Source organism: Gymnodraco acuticeps, unplaced genomic scaffold, assembly GCF_902827175.1.
Source record: "Gymnodraco acuticeps unplaced genomic scaffold, fGymAcu1.1, whole genome shotgun sequence".
Classification (NCBI taxonomy): Eukaryota; Metazoa; Chordata; class Actinopteri; order Perciformes; family Bathydraconidae; genus Gymnodraco; species Gymnodraco acuticeps.
This window is the reverse complement of record NW_022991180.1, coordinates 2,777,463-2,796,138: the sequence shown is the minus strand read 5'-3', so window position 1 is coordinate 2,796,138 and position 18,676 is coordinate 2,777,463. Positions and strand designations below refer to the sequence as shown.

Below are 18,676 nucleotides of genomic sequence, written 5' to 3'. Positions count from 1 at the left end.
TATTGCTTCAGCTATGAGACTAAACAAAGGCTTTGATCTTGTCTTTTATTCAGTTCTAGAGAGAAAAATCTCCACCAGACAAACGAGGGAGGAGCTCATCAAGAAAGGAGTTCTGATTATTGACCAAGGTTTGCCTGATCATTCATTCACATGTTGTTCATTTCATTATTGCAACGTATCCAAGGTGCAATGTTCAGCTTTATTATCATTATACAATACAGAACACTGTCCTTCACACTTTAAATTTCAGCTGTCAAATATGAATATAGTTTCCTGTGGCCACTTAAACTGTGTTTGGACTTGCTTTCTAGCTGCTCGGTTTCACTGTTAATAATGTTTTACCTTTTCTAGAGGAACCAATCAGCAGTGAAAACCAGAATGGCCATGCCACATCAAGTGTGACATCAGAAGAGGTCAAAGTTGACATTGAGTCTCCAGAAACGGCGCTGGAGGAGCAGGCCACCGGGCCCGCCAGCACTGAAAAGAAAACAGGTAACTAATGGAGGCCAAACGCCAGCCTTTGGTATGTGTCCTGTAATATAAGACTACTTGGAGACTTTACTATAGGAACTCTGTACTAGTTATCCATTGAATTGAGGTTTCATCCTCCAATTCTATCTATAATACCGGAACAATTATCCAAGGAATAACACTTAGAACTAAGCATACATTATACAATATAAAAGCCCCCAATAAGTTCCCGATATGTTCAAGTTTGTTATACCTGGACAGAAAAGAAAGAATGGTCGGGGGCAAAATACAAATGAAAAAAGAGTAAGAAAGAGGCTCTTTCTCTTCAGCTTCTATCTATGAAGAACTTTGACACCTGAAGCATAAAAGGCTCCAAGTTCAAAGGTTCTTTTCTGGGATATTTTCTGTCCAGTTCAACGAAGATACTATTTATAATTTAGAACTAATTGTTGCAGCTTTTTTTAGATGTTTGTTGCTTCGAAGTCTTTCCCCCCTCTTTCGGGGAATGCATTTGTACCGGCTGGCAGCATGTTTCTGGCTGATATGAAATCCTCTGTGGGATCTCTGACAGAGTCTAATGTGTTCAGATAGATATTCCCATTATGCAGCAGGCATTCTCAGTCTAAACCCAGCAGCAGCCCTCTGCTAATGCCTCCCTCTCCCTCAGGAGGCAGCCACTGTGCTTCTGTCTGATGCTTAAGTGTTGCGCTGTGCTCATTTCAACCCTGTTAGCATTGAGCTCAGAGCCATTTGTTTGTCCATTTGTCGATAAGCAGAAATGCAAAGGGAACACACACTGCTAATATAGTAACAGAACACACATGCCTTCATGGTGAAGGGTAGGGAAGGTCAATCTGTACATTTTATCTAACATATTCCAAGCTTGATACATCCTTCATTTGTAGCAAAACTACAAGACTAACATCGTCAGCTCTGTCCTAATCACCTCTTATCTTCCATTCTCTTTCTTTGCTTGACTAAATAACCATTTCTGAATCCGATCTGCATCTTCTTTCTTGCTTTTAATCCCTTTTTTAACATCTCAAAACCTTCCTGTTTCCACTGATTTGCTCAGAGAGGTCCGCCCCTAAACCCCTCGCCCGGGGAAAGCAGGTGAGACCTCGAGATGTGCAAAAACAAAGACAGCAAAGCGCCACTCTGCCGGCTCCTTCCAAACCTGCGGGTAGCACTGCAGCCACCACCAAGCACAGGGAGGGTGCTTCGGGGAATAAAAAGACTACTAAAACCACAGGCAAGACAGGCACGTCCACTCAGGCTAAAGCTAACCCGCGGAGCACTACCACCACTAGTCGTGTGATTGGTAAGTTCGGCTAGCTGCTTGCCTCCCTGCATGGAAACTGTGCCTGTTACACTATTAAATAGAATAAAGAGAGCCGTCTGAAACTAGTGAGTCAAGCTTATTGATAGAATTCCCCGTCCCTCCCTCTTGAAACTGTCCTTTTATAACCAGAAGGTATTTCAGGTCAAGTGAGTAAATGTGAGCAAGGGTTTATGATATCTGTTTCTGAGAAAGCAGAAGTGGAAATGTGTTTTTTTTTCCTCAGCTCTGTAAATGGACAATACAACCTCTGTGTGTGTGTGTGTGTGTGTGTGTGTGTGTGTGTGTGTGTGTGTGTGTGTGTGTGTGTGTGTGTGTGTGTGTGTGTGTGTGTGTGTGTGTGTGTGTGTGTGTGTGTGTGTGTGTGTGTGTGTGTGTGTGTGTGTGTGTGTGTGTGTGTGTGTGTGTGTGTGTGTGTGTGTGTGTGTGTGTGTGAGAGAGCACATGAGTGTGACTGAGGTCAGTGTAGCATAACATGGTCTCTGTCAAGCTCCTGTGGTTTTGATTGAAGGCATGATGCTAGGGCATGATCATCACTGTTCATCCATGTATCCCTTCTGTGTGTGTGTGTGTGTGTGTGTGTGTGTGTGTGTGTGTGTGTGTGTGTGTGTGTGTGTGTGTGTGTGTGTGTGTGTGTGTGTGTGTGTGTGTGTGTGTGTGTGTGTGTGTGTGTGTGTGTGTGTGTGTGTGTGTGTACACTACTTGCAGCATGCTTGAGCTAAGCAGCCAAGAGTCAGAATATTACTGTGCTTTTCATGCAGTCTTTTCTGAAAACGCATTTGTGCATTTTATTTTTAGTGACTGGAGACGTGTGAAAAAATGTGTTTCACTAGTGTTCTTAGTAATTAAACACCCCTCCTCGGGCTGCTTTCACCAACACAGAGCTACAGTCAGTATTCCCTTTGGTCATCTACATTTTTTGCATTTTGATGATGCATTTAGAAACTTTAATTCTAATACTGAAATATTATTGGTGCAATCATTACTGCATTGAACTAGATAACATTTGTTATGCCCATATACTGTAGATTTGGGACAAAATGATAAGCCTTTTAATGGATTTGTCAAGGACATACAAATCTGAATGTTTTTATAGCCTAAACATCAAAGGTTGCATTTATTATGTAATCAATAATGATGGATTATGTCACAGCCCTACTTAATGAAATTAAAGTTACTCTTTCATACATATCTGTTCAGTAAATCACCGGTTCTAAGTTTTCCTTTTAGTAAAATGTAGAAACCAAACGATTATATTTCTGCCCATGATTTGTTTGCTTCAGCGCAAGTTTCACAACTTTTTCCCTCGTTCCCCCACCGGAGCCAAGCCTGCAGGCGGCTGTCAGTGAAACACAGCCAACTGAGACAAAAGAAACATTTCCCCAAAGCCCCTTTTCCTCCTTTTTTAATAATAACATTGATATGAACAGTACATTTAAGACAACCAAAACAGTTCTAATGGAAAAAGGAGGACTCAATGTCATCATTGTTGGACTTTAAAGTAAATATGTAAGACACAGAATATGTATACACACCAGCAGACATTGAGTTTATGTTTACAAAACCTGCACGTTTTCCTGTTGGAGGAAACTGGAACACCTACAGACAAAAAAGTCTAATATTACCCTTCTCTCTTTCTCTTTCTCTTTTGCTCCGGCTTCTTCTCAGACAAATCCACCCAGCCAAAGAAGACAGGATCCACGACAAAAACCGCCCCCGCCACCACCCCTCGTTCTCGTGCGTCCAAAGACGGTGGATCAGAAACTGGGGGGACTAATGCAAGGAACATCCGGAAATCAAACAGCTCTTCCTCCGTACCTCAAAAGGCCCCCGCAGAGACTCCTAGCACCCCCGGGCAGTTAAAAAGCTCGTCATTTTCCTCAGAAACCAAGCATGCCTCCTCTAAAGCCTCAGGCAGTAACACAGAGGGATCTCAGGCTGCCTCTCAACCGGCTGGAGAGCCTAAATCTGCTCCCAAATGCTCCACTGCTGGTGAGGAGACACAAAAGGGTGTGGCCTCTGAGTCCACTGCCCATTCTCCCCATATCAACGGTGCCACAGAGGACACTTCGTTCACTGAAGGAGAGATGGGCAACAAATTACAAGGGGAGAAACGGGGGAGAACAGGAGGGGAGGGAGGAGAGGAAGAAAAGAAGACACGAGAAACCGAGTCTGCAGTGGAGAACAGCCCCAGGTAAAAATGTAGCGAGGCCATGAGAGTTGGTGAAACATTCCTCACATTCGTGTTCTCCGAATGTCAGTTCTGATCATTCTATAGGACATTGCTGGTCTTAACAGTCAATACTGGCAATATATCAATAGTTTGTGTGTGAAAATAACTACAAGTATTAACATTTACAGCTTAACATTTCTCAGTATTTGTTTCTTTGTCGTTCCCCGCAGGTCTGCAGAGGGCCAGTCAGAAAGGACACAGGGCCTCACTGTGAACACAGAGAAAGCCGAAGTGACGGTGATCCCCGATCGGCCGAGATACAGCACAACTAGCGACTCTGACTCTGATGGACCAATCCTGTACCGCGATGAGGAGGAAGATGAGGAGGAAGACGAGTACACAACCAGTACGGCATGAGTTTTGTTAAGCATCACACAACAGGAACACAGGAAAATGCCTGTAGCACAAACATTTTAGAGAAGCTCCTCGTGACACATCGACTGTCACGTGTGGGTGCTTGTGTTTGGTATTTCACAAGCATATGCTATTAGTTTTGTAAAAGCAGCGTACAAACTAGAGAGACCCAAGCAGCTCTTGGTTTGAATTACAATTGAAGTGATTGATGGTTTTACACTGACCAGTTTATTAGGCTCCTCTTATATTCCAACAATTCAAAGTTGTTCACCTGAAGTTTGTGGTATGAATTAGCGTTTTAAGTATCATTGAGGGTTCAGTTGAGCTTTCAACCAGGAAAAACAGAACATATTCACTTTGAAGGTGTTGTGATAGTTGATGATAAATGATTAGATGTGTGATTAGCTATAGGCTAATCTGAGCTAGCAGTTGATGTGAACATGATGCAGGTTTTTTAAGGCATTTACAAGCCTTTGACTAGCTCTATGTCTCTGTTCCAGGCCCCCTGGCCATTAAGATCCGCCGACGAGACACCCTGAACATCAAGCTCGGGAACAGACCCAGCCAGAGAGAGCTGGAGGAGAAAAACATTCTGCCGCGGAGCTCTGAGATGGAGAGAAGTGAGTTCCGCCAGATGATTGGCTCCAAACTAGTCAGGTACACACTCACACACTCACCATGCTGTGAAACTGTAGCTAGGTGTGAATTTTCATATTGGATTTGGCAGGGCTTTAGGGTAATAAGAGAGACTGTTAACCGTTTTATGGTGTAGTTGTGGGCGGTTTATAAGTTAAAAAAAAAATGTTCTTAAGTTTACTACCAGACGAGGCAGAAAGGCTGGTGGCAAACAGCACTTGGATTAGCAACAAGAAGAGGGTGTGAAATAATTATGTTTTTTCCCAAATGTAACTGTTATAATTGATGTGTGTTATTCTGAAGTCAGTGTTATGTTTGAATGATTTCTTATCAGCTGCGTGTAAGGAAGTACGTGAACACAGTTTTCTCTTTTCAGGCGCCTGAGCCAAAGACCCAGCACAGACGAGCTGGAGCAGAGAAACATCCTCAAGCGTGAGTTTCTGAAATACACTATAACACTGAGGGGTGATGTAATGCAGCTTTTCTAGGGTGTCATCATGTTTAGAAACTTTTTCTTTTCTTTAAGCTATTGCAATATTATGAACGTAATACATAAAAAGACACCAGATAAAAGTATGAAGTACTGTCACAACATACTGTATGATCATCTATCATAGAATTAGCTCAAAATAGAAAAATAAAATCTGGCAAAATAACTGTTGGGGGATTACAATTAATACAATTGTATACTATAAACAGCTAGATTTGATAATAGTGAATAATAAAATGTCCATCCAATCCTGACTTTATTTTCTGCAAAGCTGTTTTTATGTCCATTTTTCGCACAAATAAAAGGCAGGAATAACTGATGATTGCAACACCAATATCGTGTGTCCTTATGACATAAAGTTTCATATCTGATAAAGAAAAGATGTTTTAAGTTATAACAGGTTTTGTGGTGTTCCAGCTGTGGCTGCAACAAATTGCCAGATACCGACTTGCGTGCTTCATTAAGCAAAGAGATGACACAGATATGCCCGTCTAAATTATGAGTTACAGTCTATTAGAAGCTGTGTCACACTGAGGTCTGTATTATTTCACAGGCTGGATCAAAAGTGAGTTTACGGACTAGTATACTGCGTTAATAAAAGTCAAGTTAGTTCAGGTCACTTAGTAGGGCTGTATTTTGCACAATACACACTTACCCTGATAAAATTACTGTCAAATAGTCAATAAATATGTGTTCTACTACCAAGCAGGACTTAAATCATTCTGCTAGAGGGTTAGCAGGATTGCTTATTATGCCAACTTTGCATTTCTGAGACCAAAAAGAAGGCTTTCAGCTAAGTATATTGGGTAATAACTTGTTTTGCTCTTGGCCTATACAAACCAGTTCAAACTGCTTTTTCTCCTACTAAAGACTGAATATAATATGCTTATTGCTAAGTGGAAAACACACAAAAAATAGCAACCAACAACAATCACCAGTTTGTGTTGGATACAACACATTAAAAGCAAAACTCTGAAACTGTTGATTATATCTAAGGTATGTCCAAACAACTATGGCATAACCCAACAGGTATAACATGACTTTAAAATATATCTGATCATTGTTTTGATCAAGTTTATCCCTTTGAAATGACATGTTATCCATGAATGAACACTATCAGTTACTTGAGGCTGTAACTGAACGCATTAAATACACAACAGCTGCTAAACGGCCAGGATGTGATACTGATCTACTGACACATCTTCATAACAAGATTTTGCAACCAGTTGGTTTGCAACTTCAGTGCATGGCATCCATCTGAAGGTGTTGATACTTACTTGATACTACGTGGTCAACACCAGCAGAATGAGGCCAGCATCTAATGAATGAACATCACTTGAGTTCAGTAAACACATTTCTATGTTAAAACAAACTAGTTTTAGATGATGTAAACATGTAATGGTGTGTATTGTGCTAAAAGTAGCCATCAGAAGATTGGTTGCCCATACGGACAAGGGCAGAAATACTCATATACGCTGTGACGTATAAATGATAAATTGTGTCAATTTCGGAGCCAAAGTTTGCCCAAAAAAGTATCCCCAGCTTCCGTTGATGGTACAATGCAGTATGGATCCATCCTTCCATGCTGTTTACACCGAATGCTTACCCTACCCTGTGAGTGTAGCAGCAGAAATCAATATTTTTCAGACAAGGCCCCATTTCCTCATTCTTTAATTGGCCAATTGTAGCTTCAGTTTCAGCTTCCATCTGCTTAATGTTTGACATCTTTGTGTTCTCTTCTGCTTTCCTTTGTGATAACACGGTTATTTGAGTCACTGTTGCCTTTGTATCAGCTCAAATCAGTACAACCTGCTCCTTTGACCTCGTTTTAGAGGTTTAAAATCTAGATATTTTATCTTTGTGTCTGTTAACTTTAGATGTGGTTGTGCGTGAGAATCCATGTAGGTCAGAAGCTTCTGAAATATTCAAAACCAGTTTGTCTGGCACCAACAACCATGCCAATTAGTTTAAATCCTTTTTCCTTCCCCTTTCTGATGCTTAGTTTGAGCAGATATTCTCAACCACGCCTTAATGCATTGAGTGATTGAGTGTGAGTGTAGAGAATATAATAAATATCCATGAAGACGCCACAGGAGAGAATGCATTACTAATATGATTTATTCTCTCTCTTGAAAAAATCTGAATACATATATCCCCTTTAGCTGTTGTTTATGTTCAGGCATCACACCACTCTACAGCCATGGATGGCCACGCTTGTATGGCGAATCACATCTTGCTGTTATAAATAGGAGCAGAGGCTCTTGCAGACACAGTACTGTAGGTGTGAAATGACTCTGTTGCTTCTCTGCGTGCAGAAAAAAATGAATCTGAGGAGCAAGAAGCCAGGCAAGAGATTAAAAGGAGACTCTCCAGAAAGGTACTGTAAACACACACAAGTACACACACACACACACACACACACACACACACACACACACACACACACACACACACACACACACACACACACACACACACACACACACACACACACACACATTACAAAGATCAGATAGGACGGAGACAGTCTATATTTAGCTGCTAATGTGTTTTGCTCCACCTTTTGGCTGATGTGCAGAAAAGATACTTATGTGAACATAACAGCCCCTCTAGTGGTCACAAATGGAGCTAACACTTTTGAAACTGTGGAGTATTCTTCCTTTGCAGCTCTTGGGAAATTAACATATGCTCACATGAAAAAAATGTTTACATAATAAATACAGAGCATGACCAGCTTGTTTGACTTTAACTGAGAAGACTGTTCTTGATGTTAATGTGCTTCTTCCTCTGTATGTGTAGCTGAGTGTGAGGCCTACAGTCGCAGAGCTCGTGGCCCGCAGGATCCTTCGTTTCAACGAGTATGTGGAGGTAACGGACGCCAAGGATTATGACCGGCGGGCGGACAAACCCTGGACCCGGCTTACTCCCTCCGACAAGGTGCTTAACTGAATATGCTGCATTGTAAAACCTTGATTTATTGGTTAATAGATGATTACTGTTTCACTTTTTTATGTAAGTATTAGTCCGTGTCCATCATTTTTTTTAATTGTTAGATTAAGATTTAGATCGGCCTCTAAATGCAACTTTAAGTGGTTAAAGGATGTCACTGCATTGACAAAAGACACTTGAACATTTGCCTTTATGCATTTGTTAAGTTTATCATTTCAAAACTGTGGGCATTACTATAATAATAATAATAATCCTTATATTTATTATATAAGGATAATATTACTGTTGTAATAAACAACAAATAGGACTCCGAAGAATGTATTCTTATGGAACTGGCTTGATGTATTAAGATACATGATAAAATATAAAGTACACACTATATATTTTTGATCACTTGCCCACATGCAAGATGAAACATGTGTCAGAAAGAATTGTAGTGCATGCACCATAGCTCCTGTTCAAAGGTCCTCATGTCTTGCAAAACCTCATAGAAGGATAAAGGCCCTCAGGGTTGGAGGGCAGTTTTTATGTCAAGCATGCCCTCTGCTGTTGATGTTAAGAACTACAAATCATACAGAAATCACAACTAATATACCTCCTGATCACTAAACCCTGACAGACGAAAGAGAATGACTGCAACAAGCTCATCAATAGTTAGGATTTCATATATAGTTTAATAACACTTAAAGTTGGGGTATTTAATTTATTTCAGAAACACTTTTTGTTATATTCCATGGAATGCTCTTAACATCCCGATAGCAATGAATATATTAAATGCTTCCTTTGACAATAAATGCATACAAAAATGTCATCTGTGGAAGCCGTAGTACTGTATAAAGCACGACCAATCATCTGAGCCGGCCCGGCTAAAATAACTGGATGGCCTACCTGCCTGTCAGCCTTCCATCTGTGCACAAACTTATCTCGTGCCCTCATTGGTCATGTGCACGTTTGTGTGTGTTGGAGGAGGGGCTCTGTGAGGAAGTGGCAGATTTTTTCCGCTTGTGTATTTTCAAATTATAGCGCACTCGAGCTGGTTTCTCCAAAATTACATACCCCACCTTTAAGAGTTTGTTATTTACTTTCTGAATACAATAGTTCTATATTCAATTATTGATGGTGTTTTATAAAAACAGACAGTAGAACACACAGCTGTGTATTAGCTTTCTGGATGTGTTGTGAGTGTGTGGGTTAGGGGAACAGGTGGCCTTGTCCTGCTAGGTGCATTTTATCATTGTGTGTGTGTGTGTGTGTGTGTGTGTGTGTGTGTGTGTGTGTGTGTGTGTGTGTGTGTGTGTGTGTGTGTGTGTGTGTGTGTGTGTGTGTGTGTGTGTGTGTGTGTGTGTGTGTGTGTGTGTGTGTGTGTGTGTGTGTGTGTGTGTGTGTGTGTGTTCTTCCCTCAGGCTGCTATCCGTAAGGAGCTGAACGAGTTTAAGAGCCGTGAGATGGCGGTTCATGAAGACAGCAAACAGTTCACCAGGTACGCCAGGGGTCAATGACCTCCACCATTTAGTCAGGTGTGCCACTAACTCCCGTTCTCAAGCGGCAAACTCTGGGGCAGAGCCGTGAAGCCGATAAGGAAGCGCCACAAACCGCAGTTCATCTTGTGGCCGATAGGGGATGGATGCAGAAAAGCGCTATTTCCATAGACCCCCATGTTAAAATGCCCAACTTCACAGCAGAAATAATCATGTTTCTAGCCTGGATCCAAAAAAACATATTCTGGATATACTTAGATTTCCACCTGCAATGGTTCAGGTCTCTGCTGTGACTGCTGCTCCTAGCTTTCTGTCTCTGCTCCATTAGCTCCAGGCTGCTACAGGGGCTCAGCTGCTCGGCTGATCCGGGGAACACAACTTGAACTTGGACGTGTATAGGGCTGCAAAAACGAATCGATAAAAATAGTTTGCTAAAAAAGTTGGCAACGAATTCAGTTATCGATTATTTGGGTCTATGTTGTTACTCTCTGTTTGCGGAGCTGTCTACATCACTCTGAGAAAAAAAAACATTGTTTTGCCTTCGAAGCACGGTCCGACTAAAATCTTCAACAGCGTGCGTGGGAAAAAATAGTTGTTAGTTGCAGCCCTAGACGTGTTGTGTTGGTGCCTGGTGGAGTGTTCTTCATGTAAATATCGGACTTAACATACCGTCCATGAATGCGGTTTCTTCGGTAAGTGAAATTCAAGCACATTATTTCTTACTGTTTGTATTGAGCTAACGTGAATGTTTAGACTTGGGTTAGCATTTGAGCGAGAAAAAGCTACATAAGTGCTAACGATGCAATCCGTAGCATCCAAGTTAAAACATAATAGAGAAGTGTTAATCATTAAGAGGGATTGTACTGTAGAACAAAAGGCTTCTGTGTGAGGTAAAATAAGGTCATCCTCGTATTAGTTAGTTTGCTAGTGAGTTAACGTTACCATCATATTAAACGAACAAACCCAAATGTTGATTTAATAAATGTTATTACCAATGCTTACTATTTATTTTATTGTAACACTCGAGAAACTGACTTATTGTGGCTGTAGATCGTGAATATGTAACATGCCTGCATTTAAGGACGATGAATAGCGTAGTCAGGTCTTCAGGGACAAGGAAATTATTGCTTATACATTGCATTACATTTGTTCTTCCAAGTCAGTCAAATAAAAAGGATCCTGACTAGACTCAATCCAACATGTTCAACAGAAGAGAATAAGTTGTATTGTTTGCATGTACATAAGCTTGTAACCAACACATGTTACTTTACATATATCTGTTTGTTTTAAGTCTCCTCTAGGTGATCCAGACAGGCTGGACCAGAGAGTGAGACAGAAGTGGACTTCAGCACATACTCCAAGGTACAAATACCCTTTTTTCATACTGTACAAAGAATCGAGAAACATTTTAAAAAGATGAAGTATTGACTATAATACACTGATATACATTCAATTCAACTTTACCTCATGCTAGATCACCTTCACATCAATGCAGTTGAAGGTTCTTTGCATGCAAAAGGTTACATTTTAGATGCTAACAAGCAACATTACTTTTGTCAACTTTCTTATTTCAATGTATTGAAGAAAACAATTATTTAACACATAGTAAGAATTGCTACTATTTATCTCTTTATATTGTGTATGTGGTAAAAGTGATTATTTCAGTGAGACAGCCGAACAGAGCAAGAAACTACGGTTGCACTAAGTTTTGATAACAGTTAAATATTATTTTGATAATAAAATATATTTTAATGTTGATGAACTTCATACTGTTCATTCATAATCTGATTATCTTTGTAGCTCACTGTTGACATTTAAAAAAATACATTACAATAAAAAAATTATTATATCTAAACGCACAAACACACCTCTTTCATAAATAAAACACTTGCTCTGCAATAATGTCATGTTTTATGTTTCTTGTAATTTCTCTTAGGAAAGGACATGCCTGAAAGCCACGACTGCCTCACCACTTTCTCCTTCTCCGAGGGTCAAGAAGAACATCCACGAGGAAAATTAATCCTGGTCATTCTCACAGAGGAAAGCCCTCTCTACCTCAGTCCTCTCCGGCACAGACAGGCCGTCCATCACACTGAGGTTTCTCCCTGAAGTCCCTGCAGCTCTCTGGACACCATGCTGTCTCAATCCGTTCACACTGTGAATATGAGAGGGAAAAAAATTAGTGTAACAAATGCTTTAGAGCAGTGATTCTCAAACTTTTTTCAATAATGTACCCCCTTTGAAAAAAAAATTCAGCCAAGTACCCCCTGATCAGCGCAAAAACAATTTGTTATGGAAGAAATGCCTATATAAAGAGGTACAGTACAGTGCTGCACCATCAGTGTCTGATTTATTAAAACAACAACCTTGTAACTGAGAAACACTTAAATGCTACATTTCAAATGTTTACAATTCATCACTAAATTCATGGCAAACCAATTTTAACATCATGCAATAACACTAAGACGACATTAGTTGCATTTAACTGATCTTTTTAATAAGTTGTACTTACAATTTAGTGCGAAACATGGGCTTGTGCTTCACTGAGGATCTTTGTTATTCTCAGTGACAGGAAGGCCACTGCAGTTATTACACTTCACGTTTTGAAATATGTGTAACTCTGTTAATATAAAACCCACACTGCTCAAACTTCGTTACTTTTTTTTTTTTTTCATTAACATAAAATAAATCTCACGTACCCCCTGCAGTACTTCAACGTACCCCTAGGGGTCCGCGTACCCCCATTTGAGAACCACTGCTTTAGACAATAAGAAATGTAAAGTTAGCTGTTGAGTTGCTCAGTCTTTTTAGATTGTCAATACTATTACTGGAAAATCATATCTCATGTCTGAAGGTTTCATTTAAAAGAAGAGTCACCTGAAAATAAAGATTGGTCTTTCTATACGTTTTGTTTTTGACTTTTTGCTTCGGGCTTCACAGCAACTCTGCAGAAACGTATGGGTGACATGACGGACACTACATCCATTTATATATACAGTCTATGCTCCTGCTTCATTAGTAATGTATCACCGTAAATCCTACTGTTTTATTACATCACATTGATCAATATTTATACGACTCTTGTCCTCAGAAGACATTTCCTCCAACAGTAAAGTTATGATGATATACACACCTGCGTCTGCTGCTCCAGTTCATTAGCCTCCGCCATTGATTGGCAATAAAGTGCAGTTTCACGCTCTCGTATGTTATTAAATCTGTGTGGCAGAGGGGTTTAATCCACCAGTAAAAAGTGATACACATTTGAGTCAAATATATTTTTCCAAATGAACTCTGTTTGACTCAAATCAGTTAATATGGTGGCTTTACTTTGAGTAGAAGATGCTCAATATGTGTTACATTGCATAGTTTCGCCAATATCTTTTGATTTGTGAGCGTGAAAGTCCTAAAGAACAGCTTTCCAATACAAAAATAGAATACAAACACTGTTAACATTATCCTGTTTATATTTGTATTATCCAAACTGTTTACCTTATATTGTATATCATTTATTTGGGATTTTCACCCTAATGTTATTATTATGTTGCACTTTCCCCCCTTTTTTATTGCAACTGCTGCACATCAATGTCCCCAAGGGATAAACACAATATAATCTTACCATATCTTTTGTATTCCATAATATTAAGTGAAACCAATATCACCTTAATCTATTCCTGCAGAATCTACATCATTCATCTTCATCACAAAAAAAGAGAACAGAAAAATCATCAGACCATTTTCATTCTCTAGTCTAAAGCAATACACTGCAGCACACGATACATTGTGAAGGCAGGTGTTTAAGAAGTGTCTCTGCCTGGTAAAAATCCATATCAGATGAAATTGTGGCAGCAGTAGATCATTGAATGTATTACTGGATTATTAAATGATGTGCAGGTTCTTATCCTTCTGCTTTTTAAGCACCTGCTAAATATTTTTTCTCGATGTGGTTCAGGGCTTTCACTTAACACAACTTTATGGGAAGATTAATCACAAACAATTTAAGTGTAATTTGATTGCAACCCATAAAACCCTAAATGACTATCTCTGCGTTGACAGCAACTACACATGTGATTTCTATTGATTGAGTAATTTTAAACTGTGCATGTGTGTTGCTTTTTAATGAACTAAGACTGTTTGTGTATTGTTTTTTTCTCCAGATTCCATCGGCCCTAAGTGCTCTCTGCCAGTTGGACGTCAGCAGCACAAGCTCTCGTGCACGGCTCCCTGCAGGACAGCTCACTCTGCTTGGGGACCCTCGTGCACCTGATGTTATGTACTTATGTCTTTGGTGACGGCTACAGGTGTGTCTTAAGGCCTCGGCCATCATGGACACCAGTGAAACATTTGCACATATCTACAGTCAGAAGACCAGTAGTGTGTATAGCGCTCGGATTAGATTATTTATTGTAGATAGCCAAAACCTGCTAGTATATTTGTTTTTGTTTCACTTCAGGATGTGTCATGAGAAGTCCCAGGGGGGGGAAATGATGACCCTCTTAGCAGTGAATGTGGCTTAATTGTACTCAATGGTTTGTGTATTGGCCGAGGTATGCCTTGTCATGAAGCTGCCAAATGTCCATATAAGGACATCCTCACAGAGCAGGAAACGGCAGTGATTATGTGCTGATGTCAGTGCCTTTGTCATAGATCAGATGGAAGGAGAGGGCCTCTTGGCGCTGTATCTGAAATACTGCAGTTCAATTCATAGACATATTTAAAGTATATGGCCACTAGAGGGCATTATATCATAAGAGTTATAGAGAGTGAGGATGAAGATGTGTATATAGATGAAGAATAATCTGCGAGTGTTATATTTATAATGGCTAAAGATGGCGGGTTGCTCGGCACCTGAGGCCCTCACAGTGAAGTGCAATGGAAATGACTCCAGCTCTGGCCAATGGTAATCCCTCAGCAGTCCTCCTGATGATACACACTGATCATGTACCATCATATGTATTGTGTTGAGTATTTTAGTGCCTGGTCACAAAGTGCTCGACTTGCTGTTGGATCCACTTTAAGCTTTGACCTCCAAAGAAAAAGCAGACATTTTAAATGTTAATCTTCTTATTTCAGTGATTTCATCTGGCAGATTCCCTTTGATGGTTTTATGAATAGAGAAACAATGCTCAGTTTCACCTCTAAGCAAAGTACAGTCCTCTCAAAGAAGTACTTTATTTTCCATTTCCTCGAACATGCTTTTGCATTTAAGCTGTCAGCCCGCGGTAGATACGCAGGAGAGTGGTCCTTTTTCAATCTTGTCCTTACATGCACCTTGTATCCAGCGCTGAAGATGTGTTTGATTCTATTTCAAACCAGAACAACTGTTTAACTTTGGGAAATAGACTAGAGCTGAAACAATTGATACATTTTGCAAAACTACGTCATTTCAGTCAGATTTTAAGCAACGCTGCCAATAAATTGCTAGAGAGGTTGTGATTTGTTTTAACCCTAAACGACATCAAACTGAATACTGGTTGGTTTTTCAGTATTTTGCATCTTTTTCTGATGATTTATAGATGAAACATTTACATTACATTGCATTTAGCTGACGCTTTTATCCAAAGCGACTTACAATAAGTGCATTCGACCAAGAAGATACAAACTAGAAGAAAACAATCATATAAGTACATCAGGTTAAATAGAGCCAAAACATTTCAAGTGCTACTCAACTAGCTTTAGGTAATCCAGTCCTTTATTAGTATATAAGTGCTTTGTTAGTCATTCTATCGCTCGAAGTGGAGTCGAACGAGATGAGTTTTCAGTCTGCGCCGGAAGATGTGCAAGCTTTCTGCTGTCCTGATGTCAATGGGAAGCTCATTCCACCATTTTGGAGCCAGGATAGCAAACCCACGTGTTTTTAATTGAATCATATTTCTTGAGAAAATAATCAACAAATACATTGTCAGTCAAAATCATTGTTCCAGTGATGAAAGGCACTTGTTGACTTTCTTGCTTTGTGTTGGATAAGAAGATCGATTCCACTAGCATGTGATTAGCTTAGTTTAGCTTAGCATGAACACTGGGAGCAGGGGGAATGGTAAAGGTGATGGTAGACTTTTTTCTTTATCACAGAGCATGAGAGTGGTATTAATCTTCTCATCTAACTTCTGGCAAATAATGTGAATGTTAGCTTATCGCCAAATGTTAAACTATTCCTTTAATTTCACATTTAAGGTCAAATAAATGTCTCTGTGTTGTAGTTATCTAAGCAGTCATTGTGGAGATTAGTAAACGGCTCTATGTATTATTAATGGGATTTCCTTTTGCACTCTTAAAAAGAAGACTCTTACATCTAAATTGATATTTAATGTGAGGAGTTTAAATATAAAGATGTCAAGCTGTTTATGCTTTAATGTTCCCCTTCGGTGCAATTTAAGATGTTCTGCTTAAGGTGTGTGTTGAAGCAAAATGCAAAAGCGGTCAATTAATAATGATTTTATTGTTGTGTGTGAAAGCCAGAATGTTTGCTGAGCTTACGCAAAAAAAAGGTTGGTGTAGAAACACAGATAATCTGAATGTATAACTTGCTCTCAGATGTATTTTAAGAAATAATTTGAGAAGAAAAACAAAAAGTGATTTTTCTCCCCAGCACATTGAACTGTCAAGGAGATATTTTTGCTGAATAGTGATTGACAGATAGAGCTTGCTGACGTCTAAATGCGTGTGTTCTCACAATAGACCACAGACCTCAACATGACGTCATTATTCACAATAGTAACTGAAAAGAACACATTTCTTCTTTGTGCTTCTGAATCTGTGCGGAGGTTGTCTCATGAAATGATGTACAGTGATGGCAAACAACCAACAGTATTCCTTCATGTCAATGTCTATGTTGTTATATATATTGATTATTTTGTACATAATGTATATCGAGCATGTGCATACATTGAAATCACTTTTACTACCAGTATGATACAATTGAACATGTACATGTTTTAAGCTCTGATTTTAATGGTCTTATTTTTTTATTATCCCCAGACAATAATAATGACATCAACAGTTCGCTTCATACAGAGAACAGTTCATTCAAGGACTGTCCTGTTACCAGACCTTCCTGTTTCCTAAATAGATCACTGACAAAATCATTTTTCACTGCTTATTTCCTAGTCTGTTCCACCTCCACTTCAACTTTAGTCAGCAGGTGCAGTGCAGTAGGTTTTTGATGGATGAAGACTCAGTTGAAAAGCAATTTATTATCCGTTCCGGACTTCAAGTTGGATTTATTTCTTCCGATAACCTTAGGTCACTTTGCACAATGTAGGATATGAAAATGTAAACTACATTGGCTTGGGCACAGTTAATTTGATTGTCTGCACATAGTGTGAAATTAGCTTCTTTATGTACCGTGTACTAATGCTGAGTCCGAACCGCAGAGGCGCGGGTTCGACTCCCACCCTCGACCCTTTGCAGCATATAGTCCCATCCAAATCTCCCATACCTCTTTAGCTATGCTATATATAAAGGAAACAGCGTCCAGAAACATATCTTAAGAAACATATATCAGCCTCTTGTGTATAAAGCTGAACATAATACAGCAAATACTGTAAAAAAATAAATAACGCTTTAGATACAATCAAAAGTCTTACTTGGAAAGCTTCGATCCAGTCATGGCTTAGTAAACATGAATATGCTGCTTGCATCTGGTGTTGTCTATTTTATTACACAGGTGACTTTTTAATACAGTGGAGTGCTGGTCTGGGCTGTCACCATATAGGGGCCCTTTTTATTCTGTTCACCGATGCACACATCCATACTTTAGTATAGAATTAGGTATTGCGTCTAGTGTGGACGAGCATTGACAGATGGTTGAACCAGACAGTATTAATCACAAGGAGCGAGTCCTGTCAAACGTTTATGACTGCAGTCTGTCTCATCTCATCTTAAATGAAGCTGCAAGATAAACACAATTAACCTTATCGAGACCAAATCAAAGTGTTGGCACACCACACAGCCCTTGCATTGTTGATAATGTGAAATTAATGCAAACAAAGAATTCCTGCCATTAGATTACAAAAAAAATACTTCTCTAAAATTCCAGTTGAGGTGTTTTAAACATCCACAGACATCAACAAACTTTCCCCAGGTGCTGCTGTTTATTTGCAGTACCGTGAACTACCACCAGTTCATGAACATGTTTACATTTGAGGATGTCTGCTCTTGTGATGGTTCTTGAGGCTTCCTTTATCACATTCACAAATCAAATCGGAGAGCCATAATCTGACTGCCAAAAGCCTTTAATCGTCAACATGTTATTTTATCTTCATCATGTGCGATTCACAGGAAGGTGAAGTGATTTGCTGGAGACTCACAAGTGTCAGTCACAATGTTAAGCCTCCAATTTGAAAAACAGCCATTGAAATGCATTGATTTTTTCTTTTATGATCTGTGAAGTCAAAGGATGATGTCATATATCCCCAACACAGCTATTGTTATGTCCAGACTGTGTATATTGTTTTTGTATATAAAGAATCATTGAAAAACATTGATTTTGTCAGCCTATTTTTTCTTGTCACATGAGCAGTTTTACCTTTATCAATGAAGTAATAGGATGCATACAGCACATGCAGGAGTGCACAATGTAGAGACATGATTATTATGGAAGTAATTTGTTCACAATCTTTTAACATTCACAAAGCCAATGTCAGCATTTTTTTTTATTGCATTGATCACTGCAGGAGGCTACATTTCCTAATTCACTATTCAGAGACATGAAATGGAAAGACAATCAA

At 39.4% G+C, this 18,676-nt stretch overlaps 1 protein-coding gene across 6 annotated transcripts in view; it reads left to right on the top strand.

Moving 5' to 3' along the window:
* The window catches only part of phactr2 (phosphatase and actin regulator 2), a 57,325-nt gene extending 38,896 nt beyond the window's left edge, over positions 1–18,429 (top strand). For 2 of the 6 annotated variants that reach the window (XM_034238042.1, XM_034238043.1), the window contains exons 3-13: positions 52–128; positions 352–492; positions 1,547–1,792; positions 3,479–4,004; positions 4,214–4,389; positions 4,898–5,054; positions 5,410–5,465; positions 7,839–7,900; positions 8,323–8,460; positions 9,876–9,952; positions 14,105–18,429. In XM_034238042.1, the coding sequence (XP_034093933.1) occupies positions 52–128; positions 352–492; positions 1,547–1,792; positions 3,479–4,004; positions 4,214–4,389; positions 4,898–5,054; positions 5,410–5,465; positions 7,839–7,900; positions 8,323–8,460; positions 9,876–9,952; positions 14,105–14,120 (1,672 nt within the window). In that variant the 3' untranslated portion in view covers positions 14,121–18,429. Of the gene's footprint in view, positions 129–351; positions 493–1,546; positions 1,793–3,478; positions 4,005–4,213; positions 4,390–4,897; positions 5,055–5,409; positions 5,466–7,838; positions 7,901–8,322; positions 8,461–9,875; positions 9,953–11,241; positions 11,313–11,886; positions 12,300–14,104 lie in introns of those variants that run through there. The other 4 variants (XR_004571263.1, XM_034238044.1, XM_034238045.1 and 1 more) reach the window with 4 other exon arrangements.
* Positions 18,430–18,676: the final 247 nt, after the last annotated feature.